The 23,354-nt window shown below is 38.7% G+C and overlaps 1 protein-coding gene across 2 annotated transcripts in view; it reads right to left on the bottom strand.

Moving 5' to 3' along the window:
- Positions 1-19,934, bottom strand: part of ITGBL1 (integrin subunit beta like 1) — a 139,032-nt gene extending 119,098 nt beyond the window's left edge. The window contains exons 1-2 of one of the 2 annotated variants that reach the window (XM_064646098.1): positions 19,618-19,934; positions 18,133-18,344 (exon numbers count right to left, since the gene is read on the bottom strand). In XM_064646098.1, the coding sequence (XP_064502168.1) occupies positions 18,133-18,344; positions 19,618-19,790 (385 nt within the window). In that variant the 5' untranslated portion in view covers positions 19,791-19,934. The remainder of the gene's footprint in view (positions 1-18,132; positions 18,345-19,617) is intronic. The other variant, XM_064646099.1, reaches the window with a different exon arrangement.
- Positions 19,935-23,354: the final 3,420 nt, after the last annotated feature.

The following is a 23,354-nucleotide window of genomic DNA, read 5'->3' as shown; positions in this document are numbered from 1 at the left end:
TTCATGGTAGATTTAGCCTTGAAAACAGGCTTAACGGACAAGACCAGGCTGAGTATTTGGTAGCAATGTACTGTGTATTTTTAACACTGAACAGTTTAGTGGAAGTCTTAAATCACCTTTCAAAACAGGTTTTATTATGGAAGAATGGTAATTATGTTCCAGTTATAAAAGGAAGGATGAGACACAGGAAGTTTAAGTTAACCTACCCCACAGTCAGATTGAGACAGGGCAACAAGACCTTCCAATTCTTAATCACAAGTTTAAGCAGTTTCAAAGCAGCTGGCTTTGTAAGGTTGTAATCAAGTGCTAAGAAAAAAAAACCTTTGATTGAAGCTCCCAGAAATTGCACCTTGGAGTCATTAAGCCTTTAGTGACCAGTGACAGCACATCTTGATGAAAGAATGATCCTTCTAGGCATGAAGTTTGAGACAGAGATAGTAGTTTTATGACTGCACCTTATGTTAATAGAGAGATGTCTAGACCCAAGCAACAAATCCAATTTTTCTTTTTTGATTTTTTATTTGAACGAAGGATTTTCATGTTCATTCCATCAGTATATCTTCAACTTATGAACTCTTAAGATCTTGAAACTTCAAAAATGCCTACTTGCATTATTAAGTCTAGCCCTCTGCTTTCTGTCATGTGTCGTGTACCATCTTCCAACATGTACTTGTCTTCCAACAGGAAATGTCCGACACACTCCACAGAGAAACTCAGGAATAATCAATGCAACCAGTTAGCATATATTCAGAAGAAAAAGCCAAGTCTACTAGCAGCTTGAGAGATCAAGGAAATGTGAGAAATAGAAAATAATATGGGAGAGATGTGTGTTAATGAGGTAGGCAGAACTATCCTAATTAACAGACCTTCCTTAAAAAGACAGTCCACATCAGCGTTTTCTTTTCTGCTTTTGTGCTTGCTTTTTTCCTGATGTAAAATAGAGAGCTTTAGAAAAGAAAACCTCCCAGGATAAAGTTATTACATTTCTAATAAAGAAATGCAAAATAAGTTGGTTTAGTTTCATAACCCACCTTTCCTCATGTCAAAAACTATTTTAAACCATTTCTAATTTTTGTCAAATGAGTCAAATGAATTAAGCATTATTTCAGTAGCAGTTCACCTGTAGTTCTGCTGATTTTTTTTTTACCTTGTCACACAGACATACTTTGACTTTGTGTCTGTGATGACCCTGAGCAACTCTGAAGCCAGGCCTCCTTTAGCAGGAGGTTGGATCAGCCAACCTCGACAAGTCTCTTCCAACCTAAATAATTCTTTGATCCTATTCTGATGATGGCTATGAACCAGCCCAGTCTTTCTGTTTCCAAAAATTAACCAATGCTGGTGAAAAAATGGCAAAAAAGTAAGAGCTCTGTGACTAGACAAGCCTTACTTCATGACGTCAAAATGTATTATTGTATATTTATAATAAAAGGTATATAGAAAAAGGGATTTGCTTCAGAGGGATTTCTAACTCATGTGTGTATTTTTCTCCTGCCAAAATTTCTGCTTGACCATGAGAATAAGCACTTTTCACAAAAGCAAAAAAAAAACCAAACCTGTTTACTTCTGACATGTGATGGATTTCTGGTGGGGAGTACAACTGTGTCATGGTTTGAGAGACCCAAAAATCCAATTCCCTAGTCCAAGCCCCCTCCCACATCTCAACCCAGTGTGAGATGGTTTCCAGACATTACAATGACTGTACAAAATAAATACTACAATACATTATATACAATCTTAGCTATCTCTAACATGACATAAGTATTTACAATGGATCAAATCTCTTCTCCCCTCCAAATAAAAAGTCCAGGAGGGAAGAAGGAAAAAGATCCCTTTCCACTCCCAGAGCAGCAATGTCTCATAGGCAGCAGGTTCTCTTCTTCTGTGCGGCAGCTGTAACTGGATTGTTGTAGCTGGATCTCTTTTCAATACACACAAGGGGGTCTCCTTTCACCCCTCTCGTCCTTCAACTCCAAGCGAAGGTCTCACCCGTGGACTGCCAGCAGGGACAAAACTCTCTTCACCACAGGCATATCACGAAGTGCAGGGGCATCTTCGTGAAAGTCCCTTCCTCAGGGGATTTACCTCTGAGTCAGAATGTCTGGGGCAGCTTTCAGTTGAAAGTCTTTGCCTCAAGAGTTCTACCAGAGCTCCTGTGCTCTGTCTCAAGCAGCAGGGGGGGCCAAGGTCACCCTCTCCGCATTCCTTCGGCCTTCCTGGTCCAGCTTTCCAGGATGCTTTGAGCTTTTCAGCTCCTCTGCAGTGCATGTTGCACTTCACCCCTCCCTTCTAGGAGGTGAGGAGTCTCCAAGGAGTTTGGGGTCTTTTGGTTTCAGTTTCTTACCCCAACTCTGTCTCTGTCTGTAGAGCTTAGTCTGCTCTCTTTGCTGCTGGTTCTCGTCTCTCAGACAACTCTGTGTCTCTCTTGCTCGGCTGCAATGCCTCTGCTGCTTCTTCAGTTATCTCTTGGCTCTTAGCCACAATTCTGGACGCTGCTTCTGCTCTGTCTCTGCTCACTCACGGTGGAGAAAACTTCTCTAGTTTTCAGCCAGAGGTACTTAGCCCAGCATTACGCTGTTCCAAGTCCCTGCAGCCAGAGCCCCCCCAGAGGGGGCTGTTGCTGTTTCTCCTCGTGGCTTTTACAACATGGCTACTTCTTCCACAACAACTACAACTACCTTCTCTTCCGTTCTGCTTGTGATATGTTTATATTTTGCAGAAGCGCTCATCGGGTAAAACCTCAAAACTTCAAGGGTCACCACCCCCTGAGGTTTTACCATTTTATAACTGCAGGGGGAAAAACTGTTTCCCCCCACCACAACCTGTATGTGTATATCTGAATTTCAGAAAAGCGCACTGAAATTCCTCTTTTGATCATGAAGTTTAGTTTGCCGGTAGTGTTGAGTATGTGACATAATCAAAATCATGACACAAAGATGGCTACTGTCAATAGCAGTGATAAGAGCCTGAAAATGCCATCTCAGCACAGCTCATAGTAATATTCCTGAAGTTTAATTTTTCTAACCTTGTCATTTCTGCTGTCTGAAAAAGAAACACCAATGTACTCTCTGCTACTTGCACCTAATTCCCTTTTGCATGTGATAACTTCACTATGACCACTATAAACACTGCAGGCAATGTAACTGAAGTTTTGCAGGCAGGGTGAGTAATGAAGCAAATGGTTGTTGTTTTTAATAGTTATTAAGAGCTGTATCTATGCCTATATACTTCTTCCTCATTTCTTCCATTATGATGAAATCCTCTCTTTCATCCTCTGACGAAATTCTTCCACTCATCCTGTAGGATGAACTGTTCTCTCTAGGTATTCTACACCATTTGTTCCAGTATCAGTGTTTCTGTCAATTCCCTGCTCATTTACCAACTGCACAATTGCTGATGAGATTCTAAGGACCGCTTCTTAGGAAACAAAAAATATGTCTTAAAATTTCATGGCAATACTAGCTTAAAATATTTACATACAGAAGCCCACAAGCCTATTCAGCATCCTGTATAACTCTGCAACACTTTTCATTCCCCAGGATTTGTAAATCAGAGAGCATTCCTACACTATTTGCAAAACAGCAAAAGTGATCCAAATTCTCAGTCATATTAAAACACAGGTGGAAATATATTTAGGAGAAAACACAAAATTTAGGGGTGGGACTGATACAAATGGTATGCAACACACTATCTTCGTATCTTCAGAGAGCACAACCTAGTATTACGTGTTTGGAAGTCAGCAGAAAATATTAACTAAAATTTTTATACATCACTAGGACAACATCTTGTAAAAGAAAAAAAAAGTGGTTTCGAGATGCATTTATAGGCGAAATAACTCCTAACAGAACTAATCTTGCTATATTACTTCTGGAACTGTTTGAAAGCCAGGTTTATCAAACTGCATCCTTGGCCAATGTACAAGCAATATCAATAGAAAAACTGCATGCAAGAACAGCAGAACAAATGGTCTTTACAGGCAGTATAGATTCTCTTCATTCCATTTACAAAAAAAGGAATATTTGTTTTTAAGGTTTACATCTCAAAACACAAAAAAATCAGTCTGACTTTGCATTGATTTGTCTCTATAGAAACCAGAAAAATGACTCTCAGTGTTTAGATGGTGATGCTCTGCTCACCACTGAATTTGGACTGCATCTGGTTTAGTTTTCAAACTTATAAGTTTTAAAAGTTATGATGCAACTATTATTTTTAACTGCTTGTTTTACACATTCTAGTATTTTGGGTGGGGAATGAAACAATATTTTTACTTAAGTTGCATTTCTAGTGCATAAAGAGCGTGAAAGTGCTTTTAACATTAAAACACTACATTGGAAGAACCCAGCACTGGGGGGAAAGGAATAAAGATATTGAACTAGGTTAATTTCCTTGCTCATTTCATTTTAATGCCAAAACATATCTTGTAATGCCAATACAATATGTTTCAATATAGCAGTCAAACAATCATCTTTTTTGGCTCTCTCTCATGCTTTTTCTAGAAATATATCTTACCTATCCAAATGTCTCAAATAGAATTTCCCCACCTAGCTGTTTGGCTGGAAAGGTGTTAGCATTTCCCTATTGATTTTTGGCATCTGTTAGTTTAATATATCCCTTCTGTACCACATGCACAATGTCTTCAGGCACTCGTCTCCTTCATTTTCAAGCTGAATGAAACCACTGGGTCAGGAATTTTGTGAATGTTACCATCACAAAATTAAGTCAGTTTAAAAACTGTGGCTGCTATAACAGACCTACATTTTCCTGTTCTGAGGAACACTTTGTACTGCATGAGGTCTCATACATTCCAGCCACCACTTGTATGCACTCTTTACGTTTGTTTCTAGCCTTTAATCCTTTTCTTCTTCTCACTTTTACCACATTAAATTTCCTATGTGCACTTTCATTCTTTTTCAGCCAAGCAATAAGACACGGCAGAGTGTAACTCTTGGCTTCTGATGCTTGCCAGAAGGTGTTAGGAGCTATGCAGCCAATGTAATGCTCAGTCTGATCCATTTTTGAGAAAGGATTTAAAAATTCAAACTGACAGTTCAGAATAGAAACAAAAGCTTGAGATGTTGACAGTGCTATGACAAAAAAAAAAAGTGTGTTTGAGGAAGCAAGTACTTATTATAAAGGTGTCAAGGAGATGACCAAATGAAATGTTAGCTTTTAGGTAAGAAAGAGACTGTATATAGTGACATTAAAGTAGGGACAAAATTAGTAAAACTATATGACTCACTAAAAGACGCTTAAAACCACTTCTGTGACTCACATGGAAAGAAAAGAAAGATCAAGAGGGTAAGAACACTGTACAGTGGGAATGTCCATTATGTGAAGAGTATTAGACTCTCCAACATCGGCTTCCGTCACTACACTTGTGAGGTGACAATTCTGTTGCTCAGTACAGATAGAGTAACATCACCTTTTCTTCTGAGGTTAACCTAACAAAAAATTTTAAGCACCCCAAAGTTATTTGGTTTCATAGAATACACAGTTCAGAAACGCAGATACTTCCCTTACAGAAGCTTCTGAAATCATTGCTGCTCAGCAGCAACAAACTATTGACACATTATCACTGAGACCACAACACAGCTCCACGAAGGGCTTGTCTGAAGGGATGTGGGGGACACTGAGCTAAAGGAGAAGTTAAACAGCAATATTTTCACATTCATTGGATACAGGAGAAAAGGTGAAGACTGGGGAAGATTTCTGTGGGGGCGGAATTCCCTGTCTCCTTCCTACAAATGTGCACAACAAGTGTGATGAATACCATATGCCTGGGGAATGCAGGAAGATCAAGAGAAGGAAAGAAGGAAGAAGAAATATTCATACAGAACTGTGCTGTATCCTGTGTATATGGAATTATCCTGTGTACAGACCCTTCTTTCATTATCTGGCAAAATATTTTTATCTTTTTACTTCCAGTGAAAAATGCAAAACAGACATGGTTCCTGGTTAAGTAGGAATTATGTTACTTGCTTTTTAATGAAGCCAACAAGGATAAGAATATCATTTTTGACATGCTCTGTATTACTCTACATCAAACTGCGGGGCAACCATTGGCTTTCCCTCACTGTTTTGCACATTTTGCCAGTTATTCAGTCAGTAGGTCAGTAGTTGACTAAGAATCCATTTGTTAAAACAAAGCAAATTAAAAAATAGAAATATTTCTGTTTACTACTTCCACTCTTAACTTTCCATCAAATTGCAAGGGTTGGATAAAGTATGTTTTCTATGACTCTGAACTTGTTATAGAAGTCAATCCATCACTTATCTCTAGAAGGCATTAATTTATGCCACTCTGTTGAAAAGATGCCTATACTTTAAACAAGCAAACTTGTTCTCAGAATCATTCCTGCTTAATAACTTGATAGTGGTCATTCAAGAATGTGATCATTTAGAAACTGGAAACAGACACTCATATATTATAAATACTGCAGAAAATGAAAGTTCCTAGTATTAACAGATTAAATTCAATGGTTATGCATCAATTTCAGTGAATTATTACATTTAGAAACATAATAGCATGACAAAAACTATGTTTATACTTCCACAGATACTCCTCACTAAGGCAGAACATTAAGCTGAGAATTGGTTTCACAGCAGCATCAAAGAAAATCAGCCTCAGAGACCTCTGGAAGAGATCATCCGGTTCACTTCTGTGCCTTGAGACAAAAAAAGTGTGTGTTGATCCTTCCTGACAGATACTTGTCCAACCTGTTTTTGAAACTCCCAGCAACAGAGATTCCACAGTCTCCCTAAGACAAGCTTTTTACAATAGTCAAAAACATTCCCTCTCTTGGGAATATGCAGCACAATGCACAGATTATTGGAAGTAACTTAAATAAGCTGTAAAATTTCAGTGTGCTGTGCCACCTATCCCAGCAAGGAGAAAGGAGTGAAGTAGTAGAAGTGACAATACAGCAGTGTACACCTGATTTATGCCTATTTTAAAGTTTCTGTGGTTTAGATTCATATCCTGAACAAGATCTGCATGAAAAAAGTGTGAGCTAAGCAATAGTATTTAACAGATTCCTGGAACACAAGAGAAGAGTTCATTGATTTGAAAAATGACATCAGGAGATGTAAAAAGAGCTAAGGTGGGTCCAACTTCCACCCAGGTTCTCATAGAAACAACTGTTCTTTGATGAACTAGAGGAATGGATTAGGAAAACTGTAAGGAGCAGTGCCAAAGAATTGAGCCAGACAGAGACCACCCAAAAAGCAGAAAAGACTCCACGAAGAGGGACTCGAATTAGGAAAAACAATTTGGTAACTGGAGATAACCAAAATGGTCAAAGTGGGGGTGGCAACCACTGCTCATACAGAAAAAGATGGAGAAAAAAGCCAAGACAACACCTGAAACCCAAAAATACAGAGAACTGGAAGCCCATATGAAGGGCCAGAGGAATTATGTGCTATTTTGAAAGAGCTTGATAAAAAATGATCCAGGCAGAGTAAGACTATTTTAAAAACCTCCAACTATGAGTTCCTTCGATAGGCACCCATGAAATAAAAGGAAGTCTGAGGTCACTGTACTATTTACATACAGCCTTCAAGATATTATCCTGAAAGAACTTAATTCAGAAATTCTCATATGATATGACCTTTTGAAACCACCTATGGAGAAATCATTTCTGGACAATATCTGTAAATAAAAGCTTTTATAGACTGCTTGTAAGTGTAGCAGACATACATTTAAAGCAGTTGACAATTATAGTTAAAATAGAATTTTCTCATTTACAAAAACTTATATACAAAAGTATTAAGATGGTGAGAGGAGAGGGGATTGACATCCTGCTGATCTAATTACAAAATCTTAATTTTATTGGGACTTTCCAAATCGGCAGACCATTTAATAAAACTTGGCATAGTTCTGTCAGTGTAATCGATTCTTTTATTAACACAACAGTCTAAATCTTTAAAAGATTGGTTTTCATTTATTAGAATGTTTTCACGCACAAATCTAATTTCTGCTAAGTCCAACTCTGCCACTCTGGAGAAAAATTATTTTGGTAAATGTCCTATCAAACTACCACTGAGTAACATGTAACTCTTTAAAGTAGTACAATACACAGAAGAAAAAAGCAGAAAATCATGTAAAATGTTGTCAAGTTTAAAATCACTCTAAACTTTGGAGATGTCATTATTGTTGTTACTGCTTTACCATTACCGCTTGCAGATAATTGACAGGGTCTGTATTTTGCTGTTGTAATTTTGTCTGCTATTACCTGGAGATTCTGGCCAAACAAGGGAAGAAAATGTTGAGACCAATTCTCAGTTGGCATAACTTTATTGAATTTATTAGACTGCTGTCAGAAGAAAACATAGGCTTCCATTTAGATTGGAAAAAAAAAAAAAAAGATACACCATCTGCTTTTATTAAAACATATTTTTAACCTGAAGAGTAGAGATGAGTGACAGGATCCACTCCTAAATCTTACAAAGTACATGACTGGGGTTTGGTAATTTTGTCAATCCCATCTCCAATCCATTTTTTAAATTTTGATACACAAAGGTAGTAGAAAGTTAAGCATTATAAATCTTGAAGAGACCTTGTACAATTATTTTTTACTGTGATACACAAATTTATGCCACAGTTAAGTCTCTCTGTTTAGAAGAGGCCATATACAAAGGGAAGCAGTTTATGTCCAGTGCCAATGATATGCTCTAATATTTCTCTGCTACGCTTCAATTAATTAAGCAGCCTTCGGGGAAAAAAAAGGCAGTAGGAAATGTTCCAGTGCCTCTCACTATAGGATGATGGCCTAAAGCCCTGGGAATGAGAAAATGATATGTTCAAGAAAGAGAAGAAAATTTCACTGCATCTGGGGTTGGTGGAACAGCTTAGGCAGAGTGGCTCATTCTGGGAAATTCTCAGATGGATTTTCAGCAATGGAAGCAGGAAAGATATTACTCCAAGAGTACTTCAAGGCAACCAGTCTTAGGTTAAGCTGCAGTGGCTGAATCAGGGTTAAGAGCTGGGATTTTTTTGCCCCAGAAAGGACAATTTTTAAAGTAAAACTTAGAGATTTTGCCCTAAATAAAAGGATTTCCACAAACACTAAGTGTAGGCAAACTCATGTAAATGGAAAGTTGTATTACTCAACTGCAATTGCTCCTACATTCTCAGATCTCATCTAGAGAAAGTGCTCTTTCTGAAGGTATGGGCAATTTTCTTTCAGTGATAGCTTGCACCAGGACCTCTTCCTAAGCACCGGAAGTTGTGCTTCATTACATTTGCTGTGTCTGTGATGAGAATTATCTGTGGCTTGAACCAGAAGTGAGAATGAAACAAAATTATTTCAAAAGACAGTCACTAGAAGTACCAGGGCTATGACAGTACTTCAATGAAGTGCTTGAAGACCATTTCTGATTTTAAATACATTTCTTAGTGGTTATCTGTTTCCCACTGAATTTACCTGACTACAAAGGCACCAGACAAAAAGCTAAGTAAGTTTGTAATGCTGACTTCTATGATGCTGTAACAGCAGGTCTCAGCCTTACCTCTGGAAGTCAGACTACCGTTGTACAATATATTCATTGCCACTACTCTTTCAAGTTTAAAAATTGTTTAAGAAAAAACTGAGTCAGTGCAGGTCATTGGGGCAAAAGTGTGGTTTGTTCTGAGAGACCACATAATTGTTTTTTCATGTAAAACATATAGTGATTAAGAGGCACAATTCTGCAAAAGTGTTCAGGAGAACAGCAGTGCAACATGTTCTTACGTAACTTTTGTCATGGCATTACCACCATTCAGCATGACTTGGACTTTCTGCAAGCATGCTCATGAAATGAAATTGGTTGTCCTTCTCCATTTTAGTTCTTCCCTGTTCCCAAAGTGAGAAGTCTGAACTTCCCCAGTAATCCTTCAAAGTATGACTTTAAAAACCACTATTCTGAGGACTGTTCTCTGGAACACAGTCTACCAGGCATGTCGTTGCACCTACAGTTCTCTGTGGGATTGACCTGCTACAAATTCACCTTCTTATTTATACATGGAACACTTCTAAGCCAGAAACACACTGGCTGTTTTCATAAATCAAAGCTGCTCTCACTTGGATAATACACATAGGAAATAACAATTCAGTAGTATATAATGCACAGATAGCTCTTTGGAAAAAGAATACATGACTATTTTTTGTAGGAAATAGTATTTTTAGCACCTAAACCTGAAAAAAATGTCTTAACTGATAGTTTTCATACTAACAGACTTTATCCTTACACCTGATGGGGACTCAATGGTTTGAGAGTCCCTGAGCAGGACTCAGATACTTGGGCAATCTTCTGAGTCTCACCATCAGCCTTAGGTGATCAGGAGGTATATCTTTGATCTCTGACTTTCAGCTTCCCCTCTCTTCAATATCAGAAAAAAAAAAATATCTTTTAGTAACTTGTTGCAAGAACTGCAAAGAAAGGTGTACATGAGAGCTGGATAGTCTGATCATTACAGTCCACTGCCATATACCAGACATGTTTGCACCATCGAAAATGGGACTTGCAATTCTGGACGGGAGGAACCTATCCTACTTGTATGAACCGGTTTTGCCATCAGCTTGTGGTCCCTAAGAGTCCAATAAATCCTATTCAGAGAGAAAGAGAGATTAAAGAAAGAGAGTATCTCCAAGATTCCCCAAAGTGAACAAGATTATCATTATTCAACTATTTGAGAAAGAAAAGGAAAGCGGTTAAATTTCAGCTTCTGAATTACAACTTTGGAAAATAGGTTATTCACAACAGAAATGTATTTTATGCATCCAGATTTGTTATTAGTTTAAAAGTCTCCTAGAATGGGTCAAAAACTGTATAGTCGTACAACTGAAAAGACAAAGAAAATACCTCAACTAATTTTTTTTTTAGAGCACATACTCACCAGGACATACAGACATAGAAATGGTTTGGATTACATAAGTTTAGCTCTTGTTCACAATCAAATGCCATTCATTATTCATCTCCAAAAGATACACCTGTATCTTCATCTGCTGAAAAGCCATTCAAATGACATACCAGCTCCACTTGCAACCAATAATTTCTGAAAGGGTAAGGACAGACCAGAAACAAGTCTGGCTTTTTCAGGAAATGGAGAAGAAAACTGTTTTCTTAAAAAGAGAGACTTCTGGCTTCTGAGACTCAGTCAGCTTATACCATTGAGTTTTGCAAATATTCAGTTATTTTTTGCAAAATATTGTTTAAAACACTTACAGTAAGGAAATAGGATGCCAAGAAGCCTGCGTTACCTGACAACAAGCTCTTTTGCCATATGTGTTCCCCATATTTCAGACAAATGAATGGAATAAGGCAAATACTTAACATTTTCATCTTGCTTTAAACATGGTATCAAGTTTGTAAACTAAATCATTTCAAATATCAGGAAGCAATCATTTTCTTCTTGTCATTTATGCCTAAGTCCACTGCAGAAAACCATAATGAATACAAAATTAAGAGATGCATAACAGTATGAATGCACAAGACTCTCCAATAGAGGTAGACAGATTTAGAATTTCGTAACTGTCAATCATGCATCTTCAAGATTTAAATAACTTTAATGTATCCTTTTAATTAAATAGGAAATTACATGCAAAACAGGAAAAACACTTTAAATGAGCTATTTTTACATGAAGTAGCCTCTAACGGTGGATCATGAAAGCTAACATCCCCAATATTTAAATTGACTGACATCACTTGGGCCTGCTGGAGGCACGCAGCTGGATAAAGCATGTCTGAGAAAGGTAGGCTTTGGCAGTCTTTTCCCCATAAAAATGCCCCAGATGTGCCTCCATAGACTCTGGCTGCCACTCTTTAGGTCGCTCTCAAGAAAATGCCTCACTTCGTATCACTGATGCTACTCAGGTGGAGAGGCAGAAGGGCAAAGCAGGTCTTAGGAGTGTTAGGAATGTAATTGCTCTTTCAAGATAGGGGACAAGTGCAATTATAATTAAACTCAAATCTTTATTCCTCTTCATATGGTCATGTAACTGCTCAAGCTGTGTTCCAGCCCACTCCCTATGTATCAAAAGTACACAAACTCTTATCCACAAGTAAAGACTCCCTCCATCACTAAGAAATGAAGTTTTAAAAGGTCTTTTAAAATAGTGTTTAAAAGTAGAACATTTTTTCATTATATACTCAGACTTGGAACAGAGGAGTGGAGGAAAATATGCCTCACTGGCTCTGGATATGTGTCTTTTCAATCTAGAATTATTGTTATGAACATGGCTTGCAAGTGGTTTTGGCCAAAACAATCCTCTCTTTCTAAGGACATGTGAAAAAAAAAAAAAAAAAGAATTAAAGGAAAAAACCTTGAATTCCAGCTCCTTCACCTTTCCTTTTTTCTTCATAGTTCTTCCAGCTCTAAAGGAAATTTGACTCCAGCAATACAACTGTGTTCATCACAAAATAATGTGGCCTCCCTCCACCACCACGCCATTCAGTTAAAACACTGCTAAGTTCACACACCATGTAAATACTTTGGGGTTCTTCTTTGTATGGCCAAAGCCAAGCATCAGTCTTTATAGGCACAAATTGCCCTTTTTCCTGAGATAGCACTAGCAATGTGTTCTTTCCTCATCAAAAACCTCATGGTAACTTTTTAAATGAGTGACATATTCTTTGCCAGGGCAAACTACCTGGGAACACCAAGGCTGAAAAGTCTACAGTCCAGTGTCATAAGTGATAGATAATTTGAAGCCCTTTACTCGACCAGCTATCAACAATAAAACTTTAAATAAGCATAGAAAATTTTACCAAGTCAGTCAGTTTGTCTGACAAAGGCTGTCATAAGAACACTTACTGAAACATAGCCACTGATGAAGCAGGTAAAATCATTAATAAACCCTTCTGTAACATCTACTTGCTATTCACCATATCTTTTTCCATATTAATCATCCCAACACATAAAAGTTACAAAAGGATACAGTCTGTGAAAGCCATTTTGTCACAAAGAAAATTCTTTCAAATAAGTGAAAATATACTTCATTATCAGCCTGTGAATAGCATGATAATTTAAACACACTTCAGAACACTTATTTGCATGAACAAAACTTGCATAAAGGTTTGCTTTTTCTCTGCAATGGATAAGCTTGTCATCTCAGACTACAGGAGGACAAAAGGTGAAGGAGATGCTGCTCTCCTCCCTTGTTTGTTTTTGGTGATAGTCTGAGTGGCTACATTCATTGCTCTGCTAGGTGCTGCAAAAGCCTTTCCCTTCCACACGCCCAGCTTATTCCCTTTCACTTTTTAAACTAGCACCTATTTTCCATTAGTAGTATCTACAGATAAAGGTGCTCAAAATGAGGGTTAACAGTTAGCTACGGATCATTTAATGTTACTCTTGCAGTGTTTCTGTCTGAGTTTCCTTCTGCCTCCCTCACCATAGCTATGAACATACATGCTACATTTGGAACTACAGTAATTGCTGATATATCAAAGGCTGCTTGATTTTACCTAGATGAGATACCAAGAGCATAAAGTTGAGATTAATACGGGCTTTAGCTTTTTATGTCTGCTGGAACCTCGTGCACTTAGCAAGGCAGAGAACCTGCAATGAGGTCTATGCTATCATGATTTCACTTTTACTAGAACCTGAGTGACCTGTTTTGAGATGAATATGGATGGTATTATCACACCTACACACCCCTGCTCCAGGAAGAAATGTCACAAAAAGCCAAGTTCTGAAATCTGGACTAACACAAACTAGGTCAGAGCAGAACTGCAAACTCTTATTTTCATCAGTAGCCTCCTGCCCTATTTTTAACTTGGTCTTTTTAGGAGGCTCTGTCTCCAGTGATCACATGTGCCACAGCTGAGTCTTTGCAAACATGGCCTCTAACAGAGAAGTGGCTTACACTTGTTCTCAAAATCCAGGGCTTTGAATTTCACTTTGGATCAAATGGCAATCAATGCAGGTCACAGACTAGCTTTTCTTGACACTTTTAGCAAGAAATTCTGCTGAAAGAAAAATCAGTGTGTCAGACCTCCCTTCAATATGAATACAAAAGCACAGTTGTTAGAACCTTTCCAACTCAACTGCAATAACTCTGCCTAAAGACACTATTCAGCGTTTGTGCAAAGAACAGCCTTCAGCTCAAAATGTTCTCCAAGATCCATTCTCAAATTTCTAACTCTCTCCAACTTACACATAGGACCAATAAACTCACATGGATGCATAGCTACGTATTACATTAATACTTTAATTTGGATTTATCTTGTATTTCTACATCTACTCCTTGTCAATTTAATTTTTCATTTGTGTTCTTTGCATAGTTTAAAACCTTAAAGAGCAGAAAATAATGGCACTGATATCTTACTTTTGTTCACATTATGTATGATAACACTTCTGGTTGTGAAAACGTACAAGTAACGCTGCCATTACATTGCTGAACTAGCCTCAAAATAGGTACAGCACTCACAGCAACTACAGCTTTGGAGATAGAAAAAGAAAAATCTTTCACTGGCCTGAACAGCAGCAATGAAGGTTCCCCAGCAACTGCTTGTGGCAATGACAAATCACGCTGTGCCACTATTAGTCAGTAGTTATAAAATATATTTCATTTTGGAAGAAAAATGGTTTATAAAATCATAATAACTATGAAGAAAACAAAGACAATGAATATAGTTCTGAGCAAATAGGAGCCTTCTTCATATGTTGCTGCCTCTGTTGTCACAAAATTGTATCTGTCCCTTATCTTACCAACTATAAACAGTGCAGTCATACTGTTACTTTCCAGCTGGCAGTTCCTGTGGTCCATTCTCTAAGAACATCTAGAGTGATCCCACTTCAGCTGGCCAAGGAATTCTATGCTTACTTTAGTTTTTTTATGTTCATTAACCACAGACACAGTAAAAAAGATTAACAAAAAAAAAAAATTCACTAAAATTCATTTTCCTCTATGCTGCAAAACTACAGAGAAATAGGTGTCAAGCAGTAAAGTGATAGGAATTAGTCCTGTATTCCACTTTCCCTTGCACACAACACGGGCTCCACTTATGCTAAGCAAGCCTGAGGCAATATGCAACTGAGGTCAGAACTACTATCTGCAAATAAACAGCAACAAATATATGGTCTGCACTGAAGGGAGCATAAATCCTTTGGGGGTTTGATTCAGTGTTTGATTCGTCTTCCTCCTCTTAGCTCATCTCCTTGAAGATCAGCAACAAACGACAAATAAAGATGTCACCAACATTGCAAACAGAATGACAATAGCTACTCACTCTCCTCTACACCCCAAGATACATCAGGCAGATAAAAAGGCCACTGAGGAGAACAGGAGACTCAGTGACTCAGACCACAGTACTTCCTTTCTCTCTTCTATATCTCTGACTTGGTGAGAGATCACCTGTTGCTTTATCAATCTCAGTGGGCTAAAAGGAAAAAAAAAACAATTGAAATTCCCTCTAAAGCACCTGGACACACAATGGAAGATAAATACAGCAAACAAGTCTCAAAGTAGAGTAAAAGGACAGAGACATTTACACCTGCTCTTCTTCATTACTCATGGCATAATCTCTTGCCATTTTCTTAAACAAGGTTATTAGAAAAAGCAATTCAATCAGATGGACATCTTATTTATCTTCAGGCCTTCCCTCTTCAGAATATGGTTGTTCAACAACTGGTCCAGAAAGTGGATCCGACACAGAAAGTGCCTTTAAGATAATGAGCTGCATATTGAGCAAATAAGGATTTTGTTTAGCTTGGTACAGGCAAGTGGGTCTGAACTGACTGGCAGGGAAACAGCTATTTTTGATGTTCATGACTCAAACAACTCTGCCTGTCCACCTCTGAACATGAGCATCATCAGTGCTTAGACATCAGTTGTTTGAAAAAGGCATCACTCTGGCAACTTGGAAAGTAGCCTGTTTGAAACAGCATTAACCATGGCTCTCTAGAGGAGTATTGAAAGACTGTCTTGAAGTTCTCCATGTGGTACCAGTCACTGGGTACTGCTGTTGTATTTATCAGAAGAGATCCATAATGAAACAGGACATCAAACATCAAAATAAAAATATGAAAAGAACAGCAGGAAACAGGAATACAACTGCAGTAAGATATTTTGGCTATTCACTTAGAGGAAACACAATTTCATCGAGTCAAAAAATGTGCTCAGAAATACAAAGAAAGGAAATTGTTTACACGGGAAATCAGGGTGGTGATGTAATGTCAAGAAATATCAGAAGATGCGGTTCACTGAATAGCTGGCTGGGGGAAAATGTTATTCATACAACATAAGGTCCAGTCGCCTGCCACTTACGCCAGATCTGACCATCTTTTCTATGATCCCCTCCTCCCATATACACATAACTTCAGTGACTAAAAACCTGGGTGAAAAATGAAGAGGGAAACAAGCACAGCCTGAAAGGAAATATTTTACCACGTGGATCCAGATCCTGTATCCCAGCCACTCTCCTGTGGTGCTGGGTAGCCCTGGACTGGAACAAAGTCAGCTGGATGTTCAGCACCATTGTCAAAAAAAAACAAACCAAGCAAGCAAAACCCCTGCACGCTACGCAGTTGTTTCTCTGCCCAGGACTTTTTACTGAATTTTTTACTACTTTTTTTCCCGGAAGGGAGAATTTAAAGTATTTGACATCTCAGTGGTAACGTGGCTTCAATAATCCAGGCGCAAAAGGTGACAGCTACAGAAAACTGGTTTCTAAAAAACGTTCAGTCACTTAACAATCACATTGCTACATGAAGTGTTACCCAAAAGTTAAATATTGCTAGAGATTTCTTGGCTCTGTTTATACTGTCAGCACCCTTACCACCAAAGCACTGACAAAACTTGAAGCCACTGCTCATAACAATAACAAGAACGTTATAGTGGAATTTATGGCAGAATATTAAAATTGAAGGAGCTTTCGGTTTCATTTTGTGCAATTAACTCAGCAACAACAGCAAGCACACTGAAATCACACCACCAATCAGAAAATTCACATTTGGGACAGCAAAGAAATGAAATGCTATATTTCTTATGTAGCTGGACTTAATACTGGTAACTGCAGAGCCTATAAATCATTTTCTCCACAGGACTCTAAAGTCATACGTGACAAATATAAATCCTTTTCTCATAATCCTATCCTTGATCTTTTCATGTTGTTATTGAACTTCCTGGCTAAATTATTGCTAAAATAAGTTGCTTTTTTCCCTACAAAATTTGCCAAACTGCTGGAATTCATTTGTATTGTCCTTTTACTAGAAGAATTCCTGTAACATTCCCATTGACCTAATTGCAGGTTTTGGCCTGAAAAGATGACACGTTTGTGTGAATCTGGTAAAGCTGTTGAAGCAGGGATACTAGAAATGAAGTACCCTTCTGGCCCCTTTCATCAAGCTCCAGGCTGAATCCCCTTAGGAATGTGATGGCATCTCTTCTCCTTGTTTTTTTCTAAAATCTGTTCTAAGCTGCTTAAAAAAAAAAAAAAATCTGACTGGAATAACCCAGAAACTAAAGTAAAGACAGCTGGAAAGATGAAAGAGTGATAATGTTTAGACGCAAACCAAGCGACATGTTCCAACAACTGGCAGGGTCTAAATTCTGTCCCAGAAATGTATGTTATCAAGGAATACAGTGTCAGTGGGGAAATCTCTGAAATCACAATACAATTACGTTGTTTTAAGTCTCTATTTGGAAAGCTTTATCATTACTTAGAGAAAAACAGAATTTTCATATTTATATGCCTTCAGTGTGGTACCTCTTTCAGCAAAGAAATGAAAAACAATAATCACAGGATAAAATTGATTATTTGGAGATAGTTTAAAGCCTGGATAGATACTATATGCCACCATTAGGCAAGCAGTTCAAATGAAGTAATATCATATGAGCAATATTGCTTCCTATATTAGACTTAAAACACAGTTTGTATAGCCTCCAATCCAAAGAAGCTCCTGCTTTTACCCCTGCTGCAGATGAAACTTGCCCTGGGCGAAGTCCCATTTTATGGCAGAGACAGTGCCTTTGACTTGTATCCTTTAATCTGGCAAAATCCTTGGATGTGCCCACAATTACATTTAGAATCACGGGTCAGGGACCCATACATAACCATGTCTCTATCAGTGTGTTGTGTTCCTAACATATTTCTAGTTTTAATATATATTCCTAATTTTCTAAGCTTCTGTCATCATAGTGGCTTCCTTACCAGCACAGATCTTCCCATCATAGGTCTCGCACACCCAGTCATGGCACTCACAGAGTGGACCATAGTATTTGCCAGACTCAGTCACTTGGCAGATGCAGACTCCACACTCACATGTGCCTCTGTCATTGCACAACTTCCCTCCTGGGACACGGCACCTGAGCTCCGACTCAGTCCGGGACAGCTGGCACAAAGTAGGACCACCCAAACTGCTCCTGTGGGGAACAGCAAACAGAATAAGCTGGAGTCAAAGACAGGGGCTGCAGCTCAGAGATGATGAGAGCTTGGCTCATAGGAAACCACCCTCCTTGGTTTCAGCCCATATCCAGAACACTGTTCTTAATGCCACCATTTAGTTATGGTTGCAAAATATTATTTGCCTCATAAACCCCCAATTTTCTTCATCAGCAATCTCACTGATACCTGCAGGAATGTTTCTATTTGATTTTACTTACCTTGTTAACTGTGCTAGGCTCATCTACTTCCTCATCATGCATATCTGGTATATATGCATAGGCATGTGTAGTTTGACTATCTATCGTGAAACATTTTGATCTTAATTATTCCAAAAAGTTTAGAGATGACATATGCATGCAAACATCTAGGTAGCATAACAGGAATATATGATATCAAAAAGTAAACCTATGGTTGATTCCAATAAAATATGTTTCACAAAGTAATCCTTTTGGTTGTCAGACATATGATCCACGCTTTCAAAGGAAAAGGAAACCGAATTAATCACCACTTCCCATGCAATAGTGTAGTTTGTGGCTGTGGTTTTAGTAAATCCAGCAGAATACCGATGCCAGATCAGTAGATTTACAGCTCTGCCATGCAATTGTACCATGCACTGGAGCACAGAGACATCAGGACTTTCAGAACATACACAGGGAAAATCACACTTTGCCTTATCGGGAGCTGCATTGTAAGAAAACAGAACAAAGGACTGTGCAGGACAAATAGGTCTTTACAGTGCTAGGGAATACTGGGGATTAAAGTGAGTAGTACCTGCCCTTCTCAGATAGTAGATTTTGCAAGGCTCTAGAGCAAAGGAACTGCTGGCTCTAGGAGTCAGGGTGTGCTGGCTGTGGTGGAGGGGAAGAGTGAAGGGCAGTGTGCCTCACTGTGCTACAGCACCAAAGTGCAGGAACAAGCAGGGTTCTATGGTTAGATGCCTGCTCCACTCAGGCAGCAGAATTTAGAGGTTGGGTGTAAAGTCATCACTATCCAGCTCTTCCCCCTTTGCTGCTTTCAAAGCCTGCATCTTCGGCATCAAATACATTATTGCAAATAACTCCCGCAGTTTTCACAGGCACCTACCTGTTGAGATTCCCAGGGACCCAGAGTGCTTCCCTCAGTGTTACTTTTAAGCAGGCAGAGGAAGAGCTAACAAACTTCTCCACTGTTCCCTCTGCAACCCCAGCTTCCACGCTCCTGACATCTCAAAATCGGTCGCAACCCCCCGTGAGGCTTCAAAGCCACACTTACCGCAGGGCCAGGGGGCCAGCCGGCGGTGCGAGGTGACCGGCCGGCACCGAGGTGACCAGCAGCAGCGCCAGCCCCAGCAGCCCCTGTGCGTACATGGTGCGGGCTGTGCTACGCCGCACCTGGAGTACTCCCGCAGACGGGCCGACAGACAGCCGGACAGACCCGCCAGGCATGCGGAGAGCTGCGAGCTGGACAAGCCCGGCTCCAGCGCTGCTCCCCCCGTGCTGCAGTAGCTCTGATTAGCTGCCTCGGAGCGGGATTTGGGCAGCACTCTGGGAAGGAGGCCGGTGCCAAACCCCGAAGTTTACAGTCTAGGCAGGGAAGTAATTAGAAACAGTTGCGCAGCCAGATGGTTTATTTTGATGTTTTAAAAATGGCCCGTTCACAGATGTGAACGAACTGTCTCATTCTGAAAGTGCAGGCACCGTAAATATTTGAGGTATGTGTATTCCCCTGTCCTTTGATGCCTGGCTGCTTGGGATAATCTGTGTAACGTGGTGGGTGAAACTTGCACCGCCGAAGAGACAGGATCAGCGCTCCCCAGCTGCAGCATCCCTGCCTGGCTGCTGGAGCACGTCCCTGCCGCCTGCCTCCCCAGGTCCCTCCCTTCTCTCGTTCCCCTGAGGTCACCTGCTCACGTCATTGCACTGTACGACACTGCAGGCTGCCAACCTACACCAGCCTGAGTGACTGCACATTAAAAATACTATTAGCTAGCCATTTCCTAATGCCTTGTTAAAACACACAGCCCAATACTTCATCACAGCAGTGGGAGATTTTGGAAGTGCTTTAAAACTAAGCTGAGGGATAGTCTCTCTAAATGAATCAAATTTCGCCATGTTCATTTCTTTATCCAACACTTCTTGATCCCTCTGGTTGTCCTGAGAAATTGCTGATTGCCATATACCTCCCTGAGATGGAAAGCTCTTAAAGAAACACACTTTGACCACAAAAGATAGTATGTTAGGGGTTTCCTACTCTACCAATACACATACAGATTTTTAAAGCAGGCAGCTGACAGAAGAAACTTTCACTGGTTCTGGAGCCTATATTGGATATAAAAGTCCTCAGTAGCTTTCTCAAAATGGACAACTCTTGGTTTAGTTTCATATTTATCTGGTATAACACAGATTATAATTTAAAAAAAAAAATTAATATTTTGTTAAAATTCTTTGACTTATAGACTGTCTTTCCTAAAAGTGTAAGTACATGTCTTACAGTTTACATAGTGAAATCAAGGGTACAATTCTCAGCATTTCTGCTCACATAACTAGTTCTGCTAATGGTCTTCCTGCAAAAAAATTGCATCAAGCATTTGGCTTTGCTCTGCTGGTCTTATAGATGCTAAAAGAACCCTTAAAGTCCAGTTTGGGGCCTGTAAAATCCAGCTTTCAGTAAAGTACCCATTCCGTTGAAATAAAAACTTTCATCAAAAGAGACTCAACAAATCTGTTCTAGCATATTTGTAAATAGACATTCTTATTTCCTGAAGATATTCAGGTTAAACTCAAACATTATTCCAGTGGACACAAGACTCTTATATTTTATTAGGTTATCTCGAAGTTCTGAAGTGCTAAACTTTGCTGTCTAGTGTACTACCCTCTATATGACATATAATTTTGCCCTAAAATACGAGCAAGTAGAATTAGGATGTCAAAAATATTTGAAAGTCCCATATACAGCAGCTGCATACTATATAGAAGTTTTTACCAGTTTTGATGCCCTTTATAGTATATTTCATATCACAAACGTTACAGAATTTTCTCAAGCAATGCAGATGGTAAAAATCCTGTGTTACGAGTAATTTGTTGGCTTCAGTCTTGTAAATGTTTACAGTTGTGCTAACCCCATGCATTTGACTTACTTTGATGGATCTAGTGAAAAGGTAAATAATATTAGCAAGCCTTTATTTTTGACAGTCTTTGAAGTCCATGCTTAATGCAGCACTATGTGTTCTGTCTGTGTGATAGTTTTTTGAACTTATTTATAATGCTACAGTAAATATATATAAAAAGAGACATTACAAAGGGAGCACTTTTAAGAACAATGTGATTGTCAGAAATTGTATTGCCTGAAGTCTCAAGTTAGAGAAGAATAAATAGAAAGGTTTGCATTTTAAACAATAGCAATTCTCTTTTGGCACTAAATTTATCTTTAATCCACAAACTTAAATGTTGCCATCTGTTCATCTTCCTCCTTTTTCCCTGATCAGACTGTGCTGATAGGCAGCCTGCAAACTATGCCTTCAAATCTATGAGGAGAAGACATTCATCATGATATGTTGACCTTATCGCAGCTTATTTTTTATTTATTTACATCTGTCAGAATTTGAAATAATATACACCTTTTGGCTGTGGACCTTTTGAATTTGGAGAAGGTGTACTTACACCAGTCCAAGGGTACAGTATTTGAAATGTGCACCCAGAGTTTAAATTTAATAATTGCTTTCATGTGTATGTGTCTCTAATACAATATCTCAGTGCTCTCTTAATGGATTTTAAACTTTGTTCAGATTTATTATTTAATCATTTAAGCCTAGAATGTTTGTAGGCACACATGCATATATATGTGTCTATATATATATGTATATATAATTATATACATGATGTATATGTATTCAGGATATTCAAGAGCTAAGAGGCTTGCAAACAGACTGTAAATTCCACTTAAAAGGACTCAGTCTTTCTAAATGAGAACCTGATATGCTGTCTTGAGGACTTCTCACTTCCTTTCAGCCACTCCTGTACATAATCTTAAGGAACTTTGTTCTCTACTGGATAACATATACACACATGAAGCAGAGCATGTTTAAAATGCAACTTTTCCTGTGTATTGGAATTTCAGACTAAGGGTCCAGACCTGTAGGTGCTTGGTAGACGTACACTTTATGAGTGAGAATATCACCACCTGCAGAGTAAAGGTAGAAAAGAGAAAGTCACATAGGGAACACATTGCTGAGGAGGAGGAGGAGCTGGAACATACTGCTAATACTAAACAACCTTTTGAAAAGTAGTCAATAGGTTTAAATAATACTTGTCAGACACAAATGTATTCAAATAAAGATTGGAATCAAGAAAATAAGTGCTGTTAAACATGCCTACACTTGAACTTCAGTTTAAGTGTATCCCTATTAGTGCTCTTTCTACAAGTTTGCAGGATTTGGTATGGCCAGCGATTGGGATAAGCCTCTCCCTGCAATTTTATTTACCAGCAGAGGAACAAGTAGTATAATTTCCTATCCAAACTGGTGAAGGTTATTTTTGTGATTTCATAGTCTTCTGAATTGTGCAAAAACCAAGCCCAGGGGTAGATTAGCTAATTCATAGGCAGTGATATTTTTTTTAAAGGCAAACAATATCTTAACTTTAACTTTGCCATAATTGGTTTTTTTTAGTAAAGCAAATAAGAATAATATGAAAACATAAGGAAAATAAACCTAAGAAAAAGCTTTTTTACTGTAAGAGAGGTCTAAAACTGGAACAGTATCCCTAGCAATGTTGTGTAATCTTCACCCTTGAAGATATTCAAAAGCCATCTGGACAGTGTTCTGGGCAACATGCTCTAGGCAACCCTACTCTTAGTAGGCAGGGTGGACTAGACTATCTTCAGAGATCCTTTCCAACCTCAAACATTCCATAATTCTATGGCTCTGATGGCATACTGTGCTACTGAACAAGATTTGATTTGGTGTGGGGAGGCAGATGGACTCTGCCTACTCCTTAATTACAGCCTCTTAG

Source organism: Pseudopipra pipra, chromosome 2, assembly GCF_036250125.1.
Source record: "Pseudopipra pipra isolate bDixPip1 chromosome 2, bDixPip1.hap1, whole genome shotgun sequence".
In the NCBI taxonomy this organism is placed as follows: domain Eukaryota; kingdom Metazoa; phylum Chordata; class Aves; order Passeriformes; family Pipridae; genus Pseudopipra; species Pseudopipra pipra.
This window is presented reverse-complemented; position numbering and strand designations above follow the sequence as displayed.